The sequence below is a fragment of the Pituophis catenifer genome, unplaced genomic scaffold (assembly GCF_029215685.1).
Source record: "Pituophis catenifer annectens isolate HBS135680 unplaced genomic scaffold, rPitCat1.0.hap2 SCAF_1, whole genome shotgun sequence".
Taxonomy (NCBI): Eukaryota; Metazoa; Chordata; class Lepidosauria; order Squamata; family Colubridae; genus Pituophis; species Pituophis catenifer.
The window spans coordinates 334,010,238-334,032,441 of record NW_027256881.1 but is presented as its reverse complement, the minus strand read 5'-3'; the positions used below and the strand labels follow the sequence as shown (position 1 = coordinate 334,032,441).

General features: G+C 43.8%; 1 protein-coding gene across 1 annotated transcript in view; it reads left to right on the top strand.

Annotated features, from left to right (window-relative positions):
- LOC139311900 (GRAM domain-containing protein 2A-like) overlaps positions 1-22,204 on the top strand; it is a 45,429-nt gene that overhangs the window by 5,069 nt on the left and 18,156 nt on the right. Inside the window, exons 3-9 of the mRNA XM_070936425.1 lie at positions 5,951-6,079; positions 11,049-11,130; positions 13,926-13,995; positions 17,433-17,536; positions 19,256-19,354; positions 19,868-19,939; positions 20,816-20,884. Of these exons, the coding sequence (XP_070792526.1) occupies positions 5,951-6,079; positions 11,049-11,130; positions 13,926-13,995; positions 17,433-17,536; positions 19,256-19,354; positions 19,868-19,939; positions 20,816-20,884 (625 nt within the window). The remainder of the gene's footprint in view (positions 1-5,950; positions 6,080-11,048; positions 11,131-13,925; positions 13,996-17,432; positions 17,537-19,255; positions 19,355-19,867; positions 19,940-20,815; positions 20,885-22,204) is intronic.

Below are 22,204 nucleotides of genomic sequence, written 5' to 3'. Positions count from 1 at the left end.
AGCACATAGTATTTTAATGTATTGGAGTTAGGTCAACCCTCTTGGTCATTGCAAGACAAGATCTTTGGTTGCTCTGATTGGAAATCCTAAGAATTGGAGGCCCAATCCTGCTGGAAGATACCAGATGATGTGGAGAAGGCAGAACCTGACCCTAGAAACTCTGATCGTTTACTGGTTGTCTGTATTCTTTCTGAGCTGAAATCTGGAACCTAAATAGACCCTCTACGTGAAGAGGCAATCTTCCTCTGAATCTCACATTCTAGAACAGTGGTTTTCAATCTGTGGTCCATGGACCCCTGAGGGGAAACAATGTCATCACATAAATATTTGATGCAGTCTAGTGCTTTAAATCTTGAATTAAGTCTTGGGGGTCCGTGGCAGTGGTAGGTTGCTACCGGTTCGCCCCGGATTGGGCAAACCGGTAGTGGTGGGAGGCTCCACCTGCCCGCCCGGATGCTTCTGCGCAAAAGCATTGTGCACATGTGAGTGCCCATGAGCAAAAAGCAAAGAGCCTTGGTGGTGCAGCAGACTAAAGTGCTGTTAAGTAGTACTTAGCTGCCAGCTGCCTGCAATTACTGCGAGTTCAAATCTCACCAGGCTCAAGGTTGACTCAGCCTTCCATCCTTCCAAGGTAGGTAAAATGAGGACCTGGATTGTGGGGGCAATAAGCTGACTTTGTATAAAAAAGAACACCGCTTAGGGGGGCCCGAAAGCCCTACTAAGCAGGTATATACAAAAGTATGAAGGCTATTGCTTAACACATTGTAAGCCGCCCTGAGTCTCCGGAGAAGGGCGGCATATAAATCGAACCAATAAATAAATAAACAAATAAATAAATAAATAAATTGGTAGTGACGGGTTTTGAACCCCGCCCCTGGTCCATGGCCTGTGGCCATAAAAGGTATTTAAAGGGGTCCACGGTGAAAAAAAGGTTGAGAACCACTGTTGTAGAGCAACGTTTCTCAACTTTAACATGATTGGACTTCAACTCCCAGAATTCTACAGCCAGCTTGAAGTCCAGACATCTTAAAGTTGCCAAGATTAAGAAATGCTGTTTGAGAGATATACCGCAGGAGAAGGCTCTTAATTCGTTCCTTCTGGGCTTCTTGAAGCCATGTTGTTGTCAACATTTAGAAATGGGGTGATTGATTTATTTTAACTGCTGTAGAGAATGCAATCTATATAGCACTCCCTCCCCACAAGAAATCTGCGAGCTAGGTTGGATTAAATGAGAGGGACTAGTCCCTGAGTCCTCCAGGAAGCTCCTCTGGTTAAAGGAGGATTCAGATGGGTCTCCCTGTTCCTTGTCCAGTAGCTTTATCCCTGGACCACCTTTCCTGTGGGGCTGAGAGGAACTGGCTGGCCCAAAGTCACCCAGGATGCTTCTGTGGCTGAGGGGGACTCGAACCCAAGCCACTCCACCTGCTTTTAGCCCACCACATTCACACACTCTCACTGGATTAGATCATATTTTAGTTTAAACCATTAGAACAGTGTTTCTCTGTCTTTGCAACTTTAAAATAGATGGACTTCCATTCCCAGAATTCTTTCATGCTCGCTGAGAGATTTCTGGGAATTGAAGACCACGTATCTTAAAGGTGAGAGACATTGCATTAAGGTTTGAGCCCATTCAACCACAAACCACTTCTTGCTAGGTGTGGTTTAATTTTAGATCACAATCGTTTTACGATTTTACATGCAAGCTTGCAGAGATACCTAGAGGCAATGTGTATCGGCATATAAAATCTAACTTTTTATTGGTTTCCCAGTGTGGGATGCTTGGAGCTTGCAAAAAATTGAGGAGTCCTGACAAGTCAGAGCCTGTATCCCCACACACAACCCCAGACAATAAAAATGATGGCAGGTATTGAATCCCAACTCCCAGAGGTTTCGGCTTTCACTAAAGAAAATTACTCATAACTCTGTTGTTTCAGTACTTTTTACTCAGAGGAGTTATTATTTCTTCAGCACAATTGCTCTGCAGGAAATTCAGCTTACAGAATTCTATCTCACCAGGAAAGAAATGCCATGCTGACAGAAAGAAGAAGCTTGTTTAACGTGATTTAAAATACAGATAGTCCTCGATTTACGACCACTGTTGTCCTAAGTTCAGGAGAAAGGAAGTAGATGCATTATTTATATTTGAGTTACTCACTTTGGCTGCTGTCAGTAATGGAAGGTTCTAATTCTTCCTGCTTATTTTGATCCTGTGATGGAAAAACACAGCTAAACCAAGATTGCCAGGATGTGTTGAGGCTGATTTAAATCCGGCTCTGGACTAGCTGGACTTTAACTCCCATTAGGAGTTAGTTAATAGTTACACTCTAGGACAGGGGTGTCAAACTGGATTTCATTGAGGGCCGCATCAGGGCTGTGTTTGACCTCGGGGGGCTGGGATGGGCATGGCCAGCACAATGTCACTCGGGTCAGGGGCACCTGTGGTGGCCAAGTGCTAAAGCAAGACTTCCCTCAGTGGTGAAATCTTCCCCGGTTTGCCACCCGTTTGCTGCCTGCGCATGCGCAATGCATGCCAAATGCACGCTGCGTGCACACGCATGCACAGTACATGCCAAACGCATGCTGTGCATGCATACGCAGTGCACACCAAATGCACACTGCATGTGCGCATACCCAGTATGTGCCAAACGCATGCTGCGCACAGAAAAAGGAGGCTTGGGAAGGTAAAGTAGAACAGCGAGGGGGGAACAGCTGTGCCGCGCAATTTAAATCACGCGGCACAGCTGATCGTTGGAAATACCGGTTTGGACCAGCCGGTAGCTTCTTTTTAATACCAGTTCGCCGAACCGGTAGCTTTTATCACTACCGGTTCACCTGAACTGCTGCGAACCGGTAGGATTTTACCACTGCCTCAGACCATCCCTCATTCTCATAATCTTCCTTCCTTCCTTCCTTCCTTCCTTCCTTCCTTCCTTCCTTCTCTTCTTTTTCCTTCCCTCTTCATTCTCCTATCTTCTTCTTTCCTCTCTTTCCTTATTTTTCCTTCCTTGCTCTCTTCCCATCCTTCCTTCTTTCCCTTTCTTCTTTCCCTTTCTCCTTTCCTGTCCTTTCTTGCGTGCTCAAATGAAAAAAGGGGAAACATTTCTCCTTTTGCTTTGCTTGTAGTTTGTTTTACTAGCCCTCTGCCAGTGAAAAGGGAGCTCAGGGAGGCCATGTACAGCCCCTGAGCCCTGTTTTCAGCCGCGATAGCTTCCTGCAGCCTTTGCCAGCGAAAACAGAGCTCTGGGCAGTTTTTGGTGGCAGAGGGCTTCAGGAGGCCATTATGGCCGAACACAGAGCCCGGGAGGGCTGCAGGAGGCCCTCTCAAGCTCCATTTTCGCTGGCAGAGGCACCACGGGCTGGTCCTTTGCTGTTTCCAGTGCGGCCCTGTGTGCCAGATCTAAGCACCCTGCGGGCCAGATACGGCCCCTCGGGCCTTGAGTTTGATACCCCTGCTTTAGGACAATGTTTCTCAACCTTGGGGACTTTAAGATGGGTGGACTTCAACTCCCAGAATTCCCCAGCCAGCATGACTGCTCTAGGAGGATACTAGTGTGCTTCTTAATTGCCAAGCGAGCCAGTTGGCAGAACTGCGCCTCCACACCGCAGCCAAACTTCCTTTGGGAACAGATCCCTTGGGGCTTGCCGGAGAATCTCAGGAATGTGGAAGCCATCCGACTGGGTAGATTTGTGTTTCAGATCCTGTTTTGCAAAGCATCTCAAGCCCTCATCCAACACTTAACCATTTCCAGTTAATAAGTATTCCATCTTCCAAATTATTCAGAGGCCGGATTTCTTTTATCCCCTTTATTTGTGTGGCATTGTTGATATATTTATGCCTGTAAGCATGACGCGGTCTTTTTGTTTTTTGAAAGACAACTTTTTAATATTTCATATTGCTCTTTCTTAAGTTGTATATTTGCACCATGAATATCTAATTGGGAAGTTCCTGCACAGGTTGCCCTTAACAACCATTCCTTTAGCCACCGTTGAAAGTTACAACTGTATTGAAAAAGTGACTTACAAACAACTTACAGGGTTTGCTGCTATTGTACAGATGTTGGATAACCATTTGTCTGAAGTGGTGTAGGGTTTCCTGCAGGGTGGATTTGATTTAAATCGAATTGATCTAAATCACAATTTAAATCATGATTTAAATCACTAGTAAAAAGGCTTGATTTAAATCAACTCGATTTAAATCATAATTTTTAAAGAGCAACTGTCATCTCTGCTACTCCTTTGACCCACCTTTGACTCACCGATAGTCCCAGTGTTGCAGAATATACAGCCTCATGCTGCATAACTAAGCTCCATTTCATGCTGAATAAACTAAATTATTTATGTATCTTAAATAGAAAACTATCTTACGATAGATTTTTACCCCAAAAGTTTTTTATTAAAATAAATTTGATAAAAATCAAAAAAATTGAATTTAAATCAAAAAATCCGATTTAAATCAAAAAAATCTGATTTTTTTTTAATTTTTTTAAAAAAATCATTGATTTTTATCCACCCTGGTTTCCTGCTCGAGCAGGGGGTTGGACTAGAAGACCTTCAAGGATCCCTTCCAACTCTGTTATTCTGTTAACCAGACCGTGCACTTATGACTACCAGACCATTCCCACAGTCACTTCATCAAATATTGTGCTGTTGGCAACCGGTATGTATTTACAATAGTTGCAACATCCATCCTGGGGTCATCTGATTGGCATTTGTGATTTTCCCAGCTGGTTTCCGACAAGCAAAAATCAATGGCGGAAACTGGATTTGTTTAAAAGGCGTGATTCACTTAAACAAATGCAGTGATTTGCTTAACAGATATGGCAAAAAAGATTGTAAAATCGGCCACAACTCACTTAACAGCCACTTGCTTATCAACAGAAATTCTGGTTTCAATTGTGGTCGTAAGCCGAGGACTACCCATAGTGAACGTTATACCTGCAGAGCAGAATCTCCCCTTACAGTCCTTCTTTGTTGCTTGCCTTTTACAAGGTAGACTGCTCCATGCATTGAGATTCCAGTTGGCTACTACAGTTATTCAGCTAACATAAAACAACAATAACGACATTTTTGCTTCGTATGGTCTGTTGACTTTGACAATATCAGCAGATTTGGCCTTTATAAGAATATGTAATTTAATAAAGATAAAAGTTTCCCCTGTCCAGTCATATCCGGTGGTGTTCAACAGGCCAGATGAAAAATTCATCTAAACCTGATTAAAAGCAAGACCAAAGGGAAGAGTCATTCCTTCTGTGTTTAATCCCAAACAACTAGTATTCAGAGGTAGACTATTCCGGAGCATGGAAGTTCCCTAAGCTAATTGCTGTTTTATACTTCGTTGAGAGTTAAAGGCCATGCCAAGTTGCACCCGGCAGTAGTTTTCCGTTCTTGTCATCTGCTCGGCAGCCAAGATCTCAGGGCTTGTATTGGGGCAGGGCTACTTATGAATGCACACTTAATTGATGGAAAGATAATTGCTTTGGGTTAATGACAGCCCGATGAGAAACTGCTTGATGCAGAGAATCAAAAGCCAAGCAAAACAAAACCGAACGAGGGCAGAAAGAAGGTGCTTCTCTTTTTCACCGCCGTAAAACTTTTCGCTTCGCTATTTCGGCAGCACCGTTCAATTCGGGATTGTTGTTTTTTTTTATAGCTATCCAGTTGACGGGCTTTTAAGACTCGGTTAGGAATTCTGCTCTCTCCTTATTTAACTCGTTTTATCCTATTTCTACGGCCCTTCCCCCTTTCTTGAAGGCTCTTGTACACAATAACATCTGAGCCTTAGGGGGATCATCTGTGTAATGGGCGCAGTGGAAGCGGCTCTGTTTGGGATGATGGTGACGGGCAGTTACTCACCAGGATGATTCCGGATGAGGAATGCCGGTATCCACCTGTGGCTGGAGGTGAGGGAGGACCGAATGACACAACTGACCGAATCTTGTTCTTCTCCCAGCTGCATCCCTGATATGTCCGGAAAAAACCGAAAGAGCAAAAGGAGGATGTCAGAGCAGAAAAAATCCTACAGCCTGGAAGAGTTTGTTGCTGAGGGGTTCCGAAATGAACACAATGCACTTTTGACTCGGTGAGTCTGGGTAGCCCTTCCAAAGAAGATCCCTGCTGATTGAATCAGATTATAAGACCCATTTAATGCCAGCTACTCCATTCTGGCTAGGCACTGTAGTCCAGCAGTGGGTTATTGCACTGTGGGGAGGAAAGATAGGATGAGTATTTATTTATTTATTTATTTATTTATTTATTTATTTATTTATTTATTTATTTATTTATTTAAATTTCTATACCGCCCTTCTCCCGAAGGACTCAGGGCGGTGAACAGCCACAAGATAAAAACACATAAATACAAAAATTTAAAATCAAATAAAAATGAATTAAATAATTTGGCTGAATTTAAAATATCCCATAATTTAAAACAAATTAAAATTTACAATTAAAAAGGGGAGAGGATTTAGGCCAGGCCAGCTTGATGAAATAAAAAAGTCTTAAGTGCGCGACGGAAGGTGCGCAGATCCGGGATCCTCCGTATCTCGGGGGGGAGCTTGTTCCAGATCATAGGTGCCCCCACAGAGAAGGCTCTCCCCCTGGGGGCCGCCAGTCGACATTGTTTGGCCGATGGCACCCGGAGGAGCCCCTCTCTATGGGAGCGTACTGGCCGGTGGGAGGCTATTGGTGGTAGCAGGCGGTCCCGTAGATAACCAGGGTGGATGAGTAGGGTGGATGATCTCTCTAGTCCAGGGGTGTCAAACTCGATTTCATTGAGGGCCGCATCAGGGTTGTATTTGACCTCGGAGGGCTGGAGGGAGGGCATGGGGGTGGCGGGGGTGGGCGTGACACGAGACTCGTGGCGGGGGCATCTGTGATGGCCAAGTACTAAGGCAGGACTTCCCTGAGATCCTCCCTCCCTCATTATTTCCTCCCTCCCCCCTCCCTCCCTCCCTCCCCTTCTTGCATGCTCAAATGCAAAAGGGGAAACATTTCTTCTTTTGTTTTGTTTTTAGTTTGTTTTGATAGTCCTCTGCCAGCAAAAACAAGGCCCCGGGGGGGGGGCTGCATGAGGCCCCTCCTGCCTGTTTTCAGCCATGATGGCCTCCTCTGCCAGCTGCCCCCCCCCACGGGTTCTGTTTTTGTTGGCAGCGGCATTGTGGGCGGGTCCTTTGCTGTTTCCAGGCTGGCCCTGCAGGGCAGATCTAAGCAACCCGCAGGCCAGATGCAACCCTGCAGGCCTTGAGCCTTTCTCTAGTCCAGTGGTTCTCAACCTTCCTAATGCCGCGACCCATTAATACAGTTCCTCATGTTGTGGTGACCCCCAACCAGGGGTGGGTTCTAAATTTCTTTTACTACCGGTTCTGTGGGTGTGGCTTATTTTGTGGGCGTGGCTTGGAGGTCATGTGACTGGGTGGGCGTGGCTAGCTGGTCATGTGACCGGGTGGCCATGGCTATGTGTATAGGGACTACTCAGAGGGCTGAAAAAAAGTCATTTCTGACAGGTCCTCGCACTTTTGACTAGTCCTCACACTTATGACCATCTTCACATTTATGCCTGTGCAGCATTCTTAACAACCATGTCACTCATTTCACAACTGCTTCTCTTCAACATGGTATAAGATAGGGCAAAAAATGTAAAATGTGAGGACAATCGTAAATTCGAGGACTGGTCAAAAGTGCGAGGACCAGTCAAAAATAACTTTTTCAGCCCTCTGAGTAGTCCCTGTGCACAAAAGGACTACCCAGAGGGCTGAAAAATGTGATTTCTGACAGGTCCTCGCACTTTTGACCGGTCTTCGCAGTTATGACTGGTCATCATTTATGCCCATTGTAGCATTCTTAACAACCATGTCACTCATTTCACAACTGCTTCTCTTCACCATGGTGACAAGATAGGGCAAAAACGTAAAATGTGAGGACAGTCGTAAGTTCGAGGACTGGTCAAAAGTGCGAGGACCAGTCAAAAATAACTTTTTCAGCCCTCTGAGTAGTCCCTGTGCACAAAAGGACTACCCAGAGGGCTGAAAAATGTGATTTCTGACAGGTCCTCACACTTTTGACCGGTCTTCGCAGTTATGACTGGTCATCATTTATGCCCATTGTACCATTCTTAACAACCGTGTCACTCATTTCACAACTGCTTCTCTTCACCATGGTGGCAAGATAGGGCAAAAACATAAATTGTGAGGACAGTCGTAAGTTCGAGGACTGGTCAAAAGTGCGAGGACCAGTCAAAAATAACTTTTTCAGCCCTCTGAGTAGTCCATATGCATAAAAGGATACAGCAATAGAGAGGGATGAAGGAAGGGAAGGGAAATTAGAATAGGAGTGAAGGTAAGAGAGGGAGGAAGAGAGGAGAAGGAGAAAGAGGAAGTAGGGAGAAGAAGAAGAGGGGGGAAGAGAAAGTAAGTAAGAAAGAAAAGACAGAGGTGGTAGGTTTGAGGAGAAAGATTGCTGTACAATAAAAAAGATGAAAGGGAAGAAAGCCAACCCCAAACAAATATAAAGATATTAAGATAAAGAATGAATTGTTAAACTTTAAAGAATAAAAGAGAACAAATAGGAATAAATAGCAATAATTAGAAACACACATACAAACATACAACATATTTTCTTTGAACAGAGTATTTGGCCGGTCCACAAATTTAAACAGTTGTAGGAGGTTAGCACCCACCCCTTTCCTAGAAGAATGAAATATTTTGGGAAATATTAAAAAGGCAGAATATTATATTTCCCTACCTGGATGAGAAATGGAGAAGCATATTTTACAGACAAAGCAGCTCCCACCTTCCTGCCCCCCACCCTTTGTTAATGGGCCAGAGGCAGAAAGTCAATCCTTTGTCAAAGGACATTTGCAACACAATAGCAACAGAAACTAACACAATGGGCCCCATCAAGCCATGTGATCCTGTCCACTATTAAAACATCTTTCCAAACAGTCTCCATGTTTCCAGTGTCTTTTTCCCCACTTGGAGCAGAACCCAGAAGGATATTTCTTCCAACACAGTATTTAGTCATTTCAATTAAATTTACAATTTCTATATTTCCTTTTTATCATATTTATTCCTCATCTATTTTTTTTTTTAAAAACCAATATTACCCTTCATCCTCATCTCTAATCTTAATCAAATTCAATTTTTCCCTTCTATTCTATATTATACCCCTTCGCATTGTCATCTATTTTTATATCCATCCTCACATTGGTTAATTATGTAATACAGTTGTTTAATACAAATTCAACATTTTAATATAAATCAATTAGTTATATAACTATCTTTTTTGTATATTTATCAATATGAACATGAATATTCCAATTATTTCCATGCAATCCAATTTCTTACAAATCAATTAATTATATTTACCAATAATAATAAACCAAATAATTTCCCCCATATATTCCTCCAAACCACAACTTAACCATTTCTGCTTTCAACACAATATACAATTAATAGTATCTCAATTATTACAATTCCCTAGTTAAATAGAGCTTTTTTTCTTTTGTGTTTTAAAATCTTGAACCTCCTCTTGCCCTAAATTTCCCATTGTTTGCAGTTTTGTACCTACCTTTTTTGGTGAGGAAAAAGAAAAAGAAACCTCTCTGCCTCATTTTGTCACATTGCAGCTAAGACCCTGCTTTCGCTTTCTCTTTTCAGTATAGCTAGGGGGAAAAAAACTTGCTCCAGGAATTTACCTCTTTGCAGCTAGCTCTTTGAAGCCCCGCGGCAAGAATTTAAAGTTTTTTTCCCTCTAGCCATCAGCTGGGACTCCGGAGGCAGCAATAGATTGGGAGTGGGCGGGGTAAGCGAACAGCGACCGGGCGATCCAGCAGAGGCAGAGGGTGAGTGAAGGCGGGGGGGGGGCGAGAGAGGGCTTTGGCGACCCCTGGGAAATGGCCGTTCGACCCCCAAAGGGGTCGCGACCCCCAGGTTGAGAACCGCTGCTCTAGTCCAACTTGGAGAAATCCAAGTGATAACTTAATCCAGTTATTAGATTAATCCTTGCTGGATTTACAGGAGATACAGAAAATATACTAATCGAAAGGACAGAGTTCGCAATCTAGATAACCCACAGGAAAACTTACCTAGAAATAGGGAGAAATTTCCTGACAGAACAACTATCAGTGGAAGGCTTGCCTTCAGAAGTTGTGGGTAATCCATCACTGGAAGTCTATGGAGATTTTCAGTCATCCAAGTCATGGTTGTCCCAAAGGTTGGCTTTTCAAAAACCAACTGGGCTTTGTTTTTCCTTGAAGATGCTTCCTTCTTATCCAAGAAGCTTCAGAACTGAAGAAGCTTCTTGGATGAGAAGCAAAATGTCTTCAAGATAAAAAGTCCAGTTGCCCTTTGAAAAAGCACTTTTGGGATATCCACCGCTTGAGTTTTTAAAGAAGAGGTTGGACATCCATTTGTCCAGAATTGTAGAGGTGCTCCTGCTTGAGCAGGGGGTTGGATTAGAAAACCTCCAAGGTCCCTTCCTACTCTGTTATTCTGTTAAAAAATCAACCACACTTAGTGTCAGGATTCGGTGTCGTCTCAAATAAACTGCATTTCAAACCAATAGTCCTTGATGAAAATCTTTCATTTATTAGGCACAACAATCGAAACTCCGACTCAGTTGCAGCCAACACTGACTTCCTGGTCCAAACCCACCCTTTCCTTTCCCCACTGCTCTGCTTCTCATTGGCCATCTTCCAAGTCACTCTGCCGTTATCTACTACTTCAGCTCAAAGGAATTTTCCCCCTCCCAACCCATCTCCTACGTCATAGTATCTCCAGGGAAAATAAGTAGGTGAAAAGTCAAGCGTCCTCTTGCCAGATGTCCCCACCTTCTCCTTCTTATGTCAGCACTGGAGTGAATGCAGGTTGGAGTGCTGACACTTAGTGTGTTATGTGAGTGTAACCACTGGATCTGTCGAAAGATATTGTGTGAACAAAGCTGGTTTGCCGAAATTTGCTTGAAACTTTCTGCTTTTAAGATTGTTCTGAAGAATTAGGGATTTGATAAGTAAATAAATATCAATTGATCCATTTGGTTTCTACGTCTGCTTTTAGATCCAAAACATACGATGCGTCTGTCTCCAAAGACGTTGAGAAGGAAACAGTTTCTCTCCAGAGAAGGACTTCTGTCTCTGATGTAAGTTTGGGGTAGGTGAAGTTTCCTAGGGCCACCCCAATGATGATGTAATTGTCCTGATTCTACCTTTGCTTAAAGACGTTGATTTCCCTGCTTAGATTTTCCAATCCACAAGGGCCAGTTTTGCACATCTGGAATAGAGAATCAAGGCTGGATTTGGAGGTGTCCTGTCTCCCTAGCTACTTTTTCAGGTGACCCTGAGATTGATGGCATTCAAGATGTGCACATTTAAGCAGGGGTGAAATGTAAAATTTGTTGCTACTGGTTCTGTGGGCGTGGCTTGGTGGGGGGGAATGTGACTGGGTGGGCGTGGCCACCTTTTTTTTTTTTAACTTTTCAAAGCATTTTTTCTAATGCTTTGAAAAGCCTCTGTTGATCAGGCAACTCAGCTGGTATCGTCAGACAGGCTTTTTAAAAAATGCCTCTCTGCCAATCAGGCAACTCAGCTGGGATCGTCAGAGACTTTTCAAAGCATTTTTTTTACCACCTCTTTGGCCAAGAGGTTTCAGAAAAAAATGCTTTGAAAAGCCTCTGATGATCCCAGCTGAGATGCGCGATCATCAGAGTTTTTTTTTTTTTTTTTACTTTTAAAAGCATTTTTTCATCGGAAGAGGTTGTAGAAAAAATGCTTTTAAAAGTAAAAAAAAATAAAAAAGCCTCTGATGATCGTGTGGCTCAGCTGGGCATGGTGGGGGGGGGCGCAGGGATTTTTGCTACTCGTTCTCCGAACCACCCGCCACCATCACTACCGGATCGGGCGATCTGGTCTGAACTGGGAGCATTTCACCCCTGGGCTGCCTTATCTATTGCCATTTGGAGGCAGCCCTGGCTCACCATTGAATTATTTCTGGTTTGCCTTTACGTAGTTCTCACTTAAGAACCACAACTGAGCCTGGAATTTTGGTTGTAAGTTATCGCAATCATTAAGTGGGTCACCGTGAGACCTGATTCAATTTTACAACTGTCATAAAGTGAATCATCGTAGTCATTAAGCAAACAATTGTTAACCGAACCACATGGTCATTAAGTTTTTGCCTGAAACTGCCAGAAACCAGAAAAATAAATGTTGCAAACCATGGTCATACTATGACCACGGGATGCTGCAACCAGTTGTAAATGCAGGTCAGTTGTCATGCATCCAAAGTGCGATCATGTGATTATGGATGGGTGTGGCAGTCATAACTTCAAGGACACGTCAAAAATGACTTTTTTTTTTGAGTCCATCATAACTTTGAATGATCATTAAATGATTGGACAATAAGCGAGGACTACCTGTATTTGGAAGAACCTACCTTCTACCTAAGACTAACCTACATAAACCTAGCAGGAACTATTCTTAGATTTGTTATCTGTGCTAGAGTAAACTTATTTCGCTGGAGATTTTCATGGTCATGGAATTTTAATCTTTTCCTTCGACCCCCTTTTTTTCTGAACATTTATAACTTTGTCAGCGCCTTAAAATTTTCAGTGAAGTTGGCTTAAATCTTTCTTGCTATATGAAAGAAGGTGCTTGGGGGTAGAAATACATTTAAATCTGGACCGCACAAATCCTGATGACCAGTAGAGGGCTATGAAAATACACCCAACTCTATGCTGCCACTTAGTGGGCATTTTAGATTTTGCTGGCTATCATGAAATCTTGTCGTCCTCGTGATTATTTTAGTAGAATTACTGTACTTTGCAGATTGCTTGTGGTGAAAAACATTTCCAAAAGCTGTTGCAAACTCACTGTTTAGTGTAGTTTTACAGTAGCTTTAACCCAGTGTTTCTCAAACTTGGCAACTTTAAGATGTGTGAATTTCAACCCCCAGAATTCTCTAGTTGGCTGGAGAATTCTGGGAGTTGAAGTCCATACGTCTAAAGTTTTCAAATTCAAGAAACACTGCTTTGGCTGTCACTCACCTGGCTTCAAAAAAACCCTCTCTTCCGTTCCTCTCTTCCTTCAGCTCTACACTTAGTCCGGTTGTCCCAGCTTTGTGGCTGCTGCCCCCGCTGCTGATTCATAGAGAGTTCCCTCTGACCTCCAAAGAGCTTGCCTGTTCCTCTTGGTTATCCGAGGCACCTCTCTTTCTTCCCTGTCCCTGCAGGACGGTTCCGGTCTGAAGACCTATCGGCAGCGGTTCAGCAGTCGGGGTTTTCGCAGCGCTCATCAGAGCCCGCTATTTCCCCGACTCTTTCGCTGCGACGCCAAACTGGAAGTCAGTCTTTTCAAACTACGTTCTATGGTAGAGGTTCCAACGTTTGAAAATGTTTGACAACCCTTAACCCATAGAGTGAAAACCTAGCACTGAACCTGTCTTTTGACCAAAATTATTTGATTAGCTTTGGATTGTGTAATCCCAATTACATCTAGAGGGAGGACAACTGATTGGGGCTGAGTGATCCATGATATGCACAATTCTCAAATCATACTTCCATTAGTACATGCTGAGACCAAATTTAAAGAATAAAAAATTATGTTGGTTTTGCTCATACATTTTCCCCAGACAGACACATTCCTTTAAAAGGAATAGAACATATATTGAATAATTGGCAAGATTTGTCAATTCTGCAGAGGGTGTGGAGTACATTGGAATGAGTGGAAGGGACTCAGAAGTGGGTTAGCAATATTGTTAAGGTAATTTGCTGAATCCAAAATATCAGCAAAAACATCGATGCTTGATCCAAGCCTTCCTTTGCTACTGTTGAATTTTGCAAAATTGAAAAATGGCTTGGCAGATGGTATTTGTGTTGGTTTGGGTTTTTTTTTTTTTAAACTTAAGCTCTGAAAATGTAATTGGTTTTCCCCTCTCAAGCTGGTGAAGCATGCCGTGAATTTCCACCGTGTCTTCAAAGATCTCTCTGAAGACAGGGACCTCCTGGGAAGTAAGTGATTCCTGCAGGTTGCCATCCCATCTCTGTGTCTCTTAAGCCTCTTACATCGGGAAACTTTTATTTATTTATTTATTTATTAATCATATTTCTATGCCGGCCACTTTCCGAGGACTCTGAGTGGCTTACAACAATCAACAGTATACTAAATAGCATATTGCCCCCAACAATCTGGGTCCTCATTTTACCCACCTTGGAAGGACGGAAGGCTGAGTCAACCTTGAGCCGGTGAGATTTGATCCGCTGATCTGCTGAGCTAGCAATCAGCTGAAGAGTTGCAGTACAGCACTCTAACCACTGCGCCACCTCGGCTCCTACATGCTATACTGGTAGTCCTCGACTTATGACTACAATTGGGACCAGGTTTCCCAATGCTAAACCAGGCTAAGGAAATCGTGTCTGAGATTATGACCAATTTTTTTTTTTTGCCATGTTGTTAAGCGAATCACACGGTCATTAAGCGAGGGAAGTTTTGTGGACTTCCTTCATTGACTTTGCTCGTCGGATGCTGATTGAGAAGCTTGCAAATGGTGATCGCATGATTCCTGGACACTGCAATAAATTCTGGTTGCCAAGTGCCCAAATTTTGGTCATGTGACTATGGGGAGGCTATGACTATTATAAGTACATGACAGGTCATAAATCACTTTTTTCAGTGCCGTTGTCATTTTGAACGGTCACTAAACAAATGATTGTAAGTGAAGGACTACCTGTAACTCATGATGGACTGACTTCTTCAAGAACTGTTTCATCCACTCTTCAGGGATCTTCATAGAACAGAGGTCTCCAACCTTGGCAATTTTACAACTTGTGGACTTCAACTCCCAGAATTCCTCAGCCAGCATGCGCTTCTGCATGCTGAATTCTGGGAGTTGAAGTCCACAAGTCGTAAAATTGCCAAGGTTGGAGACCCCTGGATGTTAAAAGGAAGACATGGGAGGGTCTCTTTTCCAAGTCCACCCCAACGATGCCCTTGAAGTGATGTCCCGGTGCCTGGAGGCCGTGCAGGTCTGGATGGGGAGGAACAGGCTCCGACTCAACCCCTCCAAGACCGAGTGGCTGTGGTTGCTGGCGTCCCGATATAGCCAGCTGGTGCCATTGCTGGCTATTGGGGGCGAGTCATTGGCCCCCACGGAGAGGGCTCGTAACTTGGGCGTCCTCCTGAATGCATGGCTGTCTTTAGAAAAGCATATGACGGCCGTGGTCAGGGGGGCTTTTTATCAGGTTTGCCTGATACGCCAGTTGCGGCCCTTTCTGGATCAGGACTCCTTATGCACGGTCACTCACGCCCTCGTCACTTCTCGCCTGGACTACTGCAATGCTCTGTACATGGGGCTCCCCTTGAGGAGCACCCAGAGGCTCCAGCTGGTCCAGAATGTGGCCGCGTGGGTAATTATGGGGGCGACATGGCGCTCCCATGTAACACCTCTCTTGCGCGAGCTGCACTGGCTCCCGGTGGTCTTCCGGGTGCGCTTCAAGGTATTGGATCTCATCTTTAAAGCGCTCCATGGCTTAGGGCCCGGGTACTTACGAGACCACCTTCTGCCACCGATAACCTCCCACTGGCCAATTCGCTCCCACAGAGAGGGTCTCCTCAGGGTGCCGTTGGTCAAGCAATGTCGACTGACGACCCCCAGGGGGAGAGCATTCTCTGTGGGGGCACCCGCCCTCTGGAACGAGCTACCCCCAGGAATACGACTGATCCCGGACCTCCGTACTTTCCGCCGAGCGTTAAAGACCTTTTTATTCCAGCAAGCCGGGCTGGCTTAAAATTTTAATGGATTATTTTATGGGGAAAGGGTTTTAAAATTTAGGGAACCCAAACTGATTTAATTCTGTTTTAATTCTTTTTAATTTTTATACTGTATGTGTTTCAAATTTTGGCTGTTCACTGCCCTGAGTCCTTCGGGAGAAGGGCGGTATACAAAATTAAATAATAAATAAATAAATAATAAATAAATAAAGTCTGCATTTGCTGTTTTTTATTAGGCTGCTTATTATTAGTGGGAACTCTGAGTCTCTTTTCTGTTTTGTTTTGTTTTTTACATTAATCCAGATTAAATCTTTTCCTGCAACAAGGTAGTGGATACCGTTTTGTAGGCACTAAAAAAAATCGTATAAACTACTTTAAAAAAAAAATGCATCGCTTGAGATCTCACTTTAGAACACGGCTCTCCCATAAATTTTCAGCCTTTTTTTTTTTTACTTTTATAAGTTTTAAAGAGATAACACTTTAAAAAAAAGGATTAAAAAATGAGCCGTGGTGGCACAGTGGTTAGAATGAAGTATTGCTGACTAATTCTGCCCACTCTCAGGAATTCGATCCTGACTGGATCAAGGTTGACTCAATCTTCCATTCTTCTGAGGTGGGTAAAATGAGGGCCCAGATTGTTGGGGGCAATAAGCTGACTCTGTAAACCTCTCAGAGAGTGCTGTAAACGCTATGGGGAGGTATATACTGTAAGTTTAAGTGGCATTGCTATGCTAAATGCTATGCTATATTTGCCTTTGGAAATAAACAGATGGAATTTAGTCAGGGGTGGGCTGCTGGGGGTTCACAGGGGTTCGGGAGAACCTCTAGCTAAGATTCTGTGCAGTTCGGAGAATCCCCAAATCCCACTCCTGGCTGGTCCCACGCACCCCTCCCCTCCCAGGAGCCCCCACGCAGCCCATTTTGGATGCAGGTAAGTGCAGAGTGCTCGGGGAGGGCGAAAAACGGGCCTACCGGAAGTTCGGGAAGGCCGGAAACAGGCCTACCAGAAGTTCCGGCCTCCAGAGGGCCTCCAGTGCCTGGGGAGGCTGTTTTCGCCCTCCCAGAGGCTCGAGGAAAATCTCCGGAGGCCAGGGAGGTCAAAAACGCCGCCCACACACCGTGGTGCAGGAGGCCGTCTAGGCCACGCTCACCAGGGCCACGCCCACCCAGCAACTGAGCAGAGAATCCCTTGCTAAAATTTTTGGAGCCCACCCCTGAATTTAGTGATGTGGCAGGTGTACCACACTGCCAATTCTCTCGTAATAGTTCTCATAGGCTTCCCACATCAGAACGATGGAAGGTGTCTCATTGCTCTTTCGCTCCTGATGTGGGATTTTTAAAATCAATATTTTTTTTAATCCTAGCTACCAGCCCATTGAAGGAAATGGTGCCTTTCCTTCTGTTGGCTCATTGTTTGTGTCCCAAAAGTAAAACATGTTGTACATTACAGCACATGGAAAGACACAATTAATTTTAAGAAAGCAGCTAGGGAAGAGAATGGAAATTTGAGTTAGGAGTACAGGATGGAGCCTGTGTCATGGATTTTATGAGTGGAGCAGTCATCACACTGATGGAATATAATGTCCTATTAGATCCCTCCTCAGCTCAGAACAGCTTCTTAAATTCCTGAATCGCCTGCGATCCTCATTAATCCCGAATTCCTCATCTTGTTTCACAGCATTTTCGTGTTCCTGGCAACGAGAGATGCCTTATTATGGCCGCCTTTACGTCACTAATAATCATATCTGCTTCTACTGCAGCGTGCTTCGACGGGAAGTTAAGGTAGGTCTTTTTGGCCTTTAGCAGATTAACAATAGTAGCACTGCTTCAAAATTTTAAGTAGTCCTTGATTCGAATTTACAATGGCACTGAAAAAAGTGACTTGCAACCAGACCTCACCCTTACAACCATCGAAGCATCCTCGTGACCACATTATTATCCAAATTCAGGCTCTGGGCAACCCGCATGTACAAGTAATCCTCAACTTACAACAGTTCATTTAGTGACCATTCAAAGTTACGACGGCACTGAAAAAAGTGATTTACAACCATTGCAGCATTTCCATGTTTGCAAGTGATCAAAATCTGGATGCTTGGCAACTGGCATGTATTTATGACGGTTGCAGTGTCCTGGGGTCATATGATCCCCTTTTGCGAACTTTCGGACAAGCAAAATCAAGGGGGAAGCCAGATTCACTTAACAACTGTGTGACTAAATTAATGACCACATTGATTCTTGCTGCAGTGGCAAAAAAGATCGTAAAATGGGGCAAAATAAATGTCTCACTTAACAAAAGTCAGCAGGGAAGCCAGACTCACTTAACAACCGGGTTACTGACTTAGTGATTCACTTAACAACTGTGGCAAGAAAAATCGTAAAATGGGGCAAAATAAACGTCTTACGTTATAACAACAGAAATTTGTGGCTCAATTAGGGTCATAAGTTGAGGACTACCTGTCTTTATGACTGTTCCAGCATCCTGAGGTCATACAATTACCATTTGCAACCTTCCCAGCCAATTATTGGCAAGCGAAGTTATCTTGTTAAAGATTTATCCAGCCTCAGACAGGCTTGAGGGAGAGATTTGATCCTAGCAACCACTCCAACCCTTTCACCTCTGTACTATGCAGGCCAGGGGTGAAATGCTCCCGGTTTGGACTGGATCGCCCGATCCGGTAGCGATGGAGGCAGGTGGTTCGGAGAACCGGTAGCAAAAATCCCTGCCCCCCCATGCCCAGCTGAGCCGCACAATCATCAGAGGCTTTTTTTCTAATTTTTAAAAGCATTTTTTCTACAACTTCTTCGGCTGGAAAACTGCTTTTAAAAGTAAAAAAAAAGCCTCTGATGATCACGCGGCTCAGCTGGGATCATCAAAGGCTTTAAAAAACATTTTTTCTACAACCTCTTCAGAGGTTCTGCCCACAGAACCAATAGTAACAAATTTTAGATTTCACCACTGATGCAGGCTCTCTGCTTAGTCACGATGGCTTTCTGCAGTGTATAAAGGGTATAACTGAGCCCCAAATGTTTGTTGTTAAGCAAGACCGTTGTTAAGTGGGGTTTGCCCCGTTATTCCGACTTTTCTTGCCACAGCTGTTAAGTGAATCACTACAGTTATTAAATTAGTAACCCGGTTGTTAAGTGAATCACCTTCCCTGTTGACTTTGCTTGTCAGAAGGTTGCAAAAGGGGATCAAATGACGCAGGGACACTGCAACCGTCATAAATATGAACCAGTTGCCAAGCATCTGAATTTTGATCACATGACCATGAGGGATGCTGCCAAGGTTGTAAATGTGAAAAATGATCATAAGCCACTTTTTTCAGTGCCATTATAATGTTGAACGGTCACTAAATGAATGGTTTACACTGGTAAGTTGAGGAGTTGAATAAGTTTATCTGTAAACCCAATCATAGTCATTTCCCCCAATGTCTCATCAGGAACAATGAAAAGTCGATCTATGCCTCTGACTCTCTCTTTCCCACCATTTTCTCCGGGCAGGTTATCATTCCGGTGCCAAATATCAGTGTCCTAAAGAAAGCCAACACAGCCCTGTTGGTACCCAATGCCATTTGCATCCGTACGACTGAAGGAGAGAAGGTAGGAGACCTTTCGTCGCAAGATTACCTTGTCTGAATCAGAAGTGGGTTGCTATTGGTTCGGTCTGGATCTTGCGAACCGGTAGTAACGGCGGCGGGAAGCTCCGTCCACCTGCCCCGGACGTCATCACGGACACTCTGCGCATGCGCAGAAGCGCCGCGAGCGAAACAAGCACAACACGCGTGCTCCCGTTGCGAAATGGTAGCGAAGGTAAATGGGACCGACCCCTGATCTGAATGGTAAAGCTAAAGACCAGACAAACTAAGCAATGGTTGTGGGCCAGGCCTTCTTTGGAAGAGAAAATTCAATGTTGTCTAGTCTTGGACTAAAAGTTGCTGAGACCCCGAAAATGGTTTTATCCCAGTTCGGACTCTTTCTCCTGACTATTTCCATCAGGGTCTGCTGTATAAAACAGATGTTCCCTCCCTCCCCTTCAGGAAGCAAAGTGTGTTCTCTCTGGCTGAATTTGCTTTGTGCTGCAACGTCCTGTTTGTCCTCTACTCTCTATTGCAGTTTCTGTTTAGCTCCATCCGGTCACGGGAAAATGCCTACCAGCTCCTGCGCTCCGTTTGTAAACATCTCGAGGTAATTAAAGCTCCAGACTGGAAATGTTGCTGCATAGCTGTCCCAGATTATTTTTGCAATCCTCCCCCATCCATCCATCCATCCATCCATCCCCACCCATCTAATCTCAATAGGCTCAAGGCTGTCAAGTGTGGCTTAATTGACTTCCTGCACATCACAAGATGTTAGAATCAAAATCAGAAGTAGATTAGAATTGAATTGAATTGAATTCTTTATTGGCCAAGTGTGATTGGACACACAAGGAATTTGTCTTCGGTGCATAAGCTCTCAGTGCAGTGGTGAAATCCATTTTTTTTTTACTACCGGTTCTGTGGGTGTGGCTTGGTGGGTGTGGTGTGGCTTGGTGGGCGTGGTTTGGTGGGCATGGCAGGAAAAGGATAGTGCAAAATCTCCATTCCCACCCCACTCCAGGGGAAGGATATTGCAAAATCTCCATTCCCACCCCACTCTGGAGCCATCCAGAGGTGGTATTTGCCAGTTCTCCGAACTGCTCAAAGTGTCCGCTACTGAACCTGCTGGATTTCACCCCTGTCTCAGTGTATATAAAAAATGCATTCCTCAGGAATCATAAGATACAACATTCATAGGATACTCAATAAGCAATCAAATCATACTAGGAAACTAAATAAAACAATATAAATCATAAAGATACAAACAACAAGGTTAGGATCGAGTTGGAAGGATCCTTGGAGGTCTTCTAGTCCAACCCCCTTCTTAGGCAGGAAACCCTATGCCACTTCAGACAAATGGCTGTCCAATCTTTTCTTAAAAACTTCCAGTGTTGGAGCATTCACAACTTCTGGAGGCAAGTTGTTCCACTGGTTAATTGTTCTAACTGTCAGGAAATAATCCTCTTTCTCTTTGTGTTGCTTCCAGGACAGCAGTCAGAATAACAGTCCAACTGCACCTTCCATCAGCTCAGACCATCATCTGAAGGTACCCCTGGTGTGTATGTTCGAGTCACAAATAATATAAACATCCTCTTTCACACATTTATATTATTAGGGAATAAATGGTTAGACTCGTTATACTTTGTGTAAATCAGGGATGGGGAATCATCATTCTTTCAAGCGCCACATTGCTTCCAAATTATCTTGAAAAGCTTGTCTGGGCTGCAAAAATCTAGGTGGCCATGGGGTGGCAGCAAAGTGTTCAGAGATTTTTTTTTTTCTACATCTTTGCTTCCCTCTAGTTGTCTCAGTTCTTGCAGCCCATATTTGATATAACCCCGCAATCAAACTGGCTCAATTATAGTACAGGTAGTCCTCAACGTACCACTGTAATGGAGCCTGCCCATCAAGGTTGTAAGTCGTGATGGTCACAAAATGTGACTGACTTGATTTTATGACCTTGTTTGTGGCAGTTGTTAAGTACCATATTTTTCGGAGTATAAGACGCACCTTTTTCCTCCCCTAAAAGGGGGTGAAAATTTAGGTGCGTCTTATACACCAAATATAGCCCTGCCCACCAACTGGCCCCCACCCTTTGGCCTCTGCCTCCCAGCAATTTACCTCCTTGCGGCAAGCAGCAAGAAGAAACAGCCCATTTCAGCTTCAGCACAGTCTAATTAGCACAAATTGATTGTCCATTGGATAGGCCTCCCAACTCTCAGCTGTTTCAGGCTGCAGGGATTGCCATTGCCTATTGCTGTGCTGGCCTCTGCTGCATGCTGCAAGGAGGTAAATTGCTGGGAGCATATATTTTTTTTCTTGTGCTAATCAAGCTATGCTGAAAACGAAAATGAAAGTAAAGCAGGCTATTTGCTGTTTGCTGCAATGAGGAAAAATTGCTGGGAGGCAGAGGCAGATTTCTTTTTCTTGTTTTCCTCACCAAAAAAGGTAGGTACATCTTATAGTCCAGAGCGTCTTATACTCCGAAAAATATGGTAAATGCTTAAATAAGATAAAGAATATGGTAGCAACAAGATCTCAATTTTTTACTTTTATATAATAATATAAACTAGCCATTTCTATAACATTAAACCTATCTAATCAACAAAACCCAAAATCAAAGTTTCATTTTTTTCTACCACAAGCACAAAGTCCAAAAGTGGTTTCCAAGTAGAAACAAAATTAGTTGTGTTCTTTTCTTTAATCAAAGCAGTCAATTTGGCCATCTCCACTAACTCTATCAGGTTATAAATACCCCTAAAGAGCTGAAGAAGCTTCTTGGATGAGGAGCAAAACGTCTTCAAAGAAAAACCAGAAAGTCCAGTTGCCTCTTGAAAAAGCACCTTTGGGGTATCCCCAAGGAAATTCATTGTAA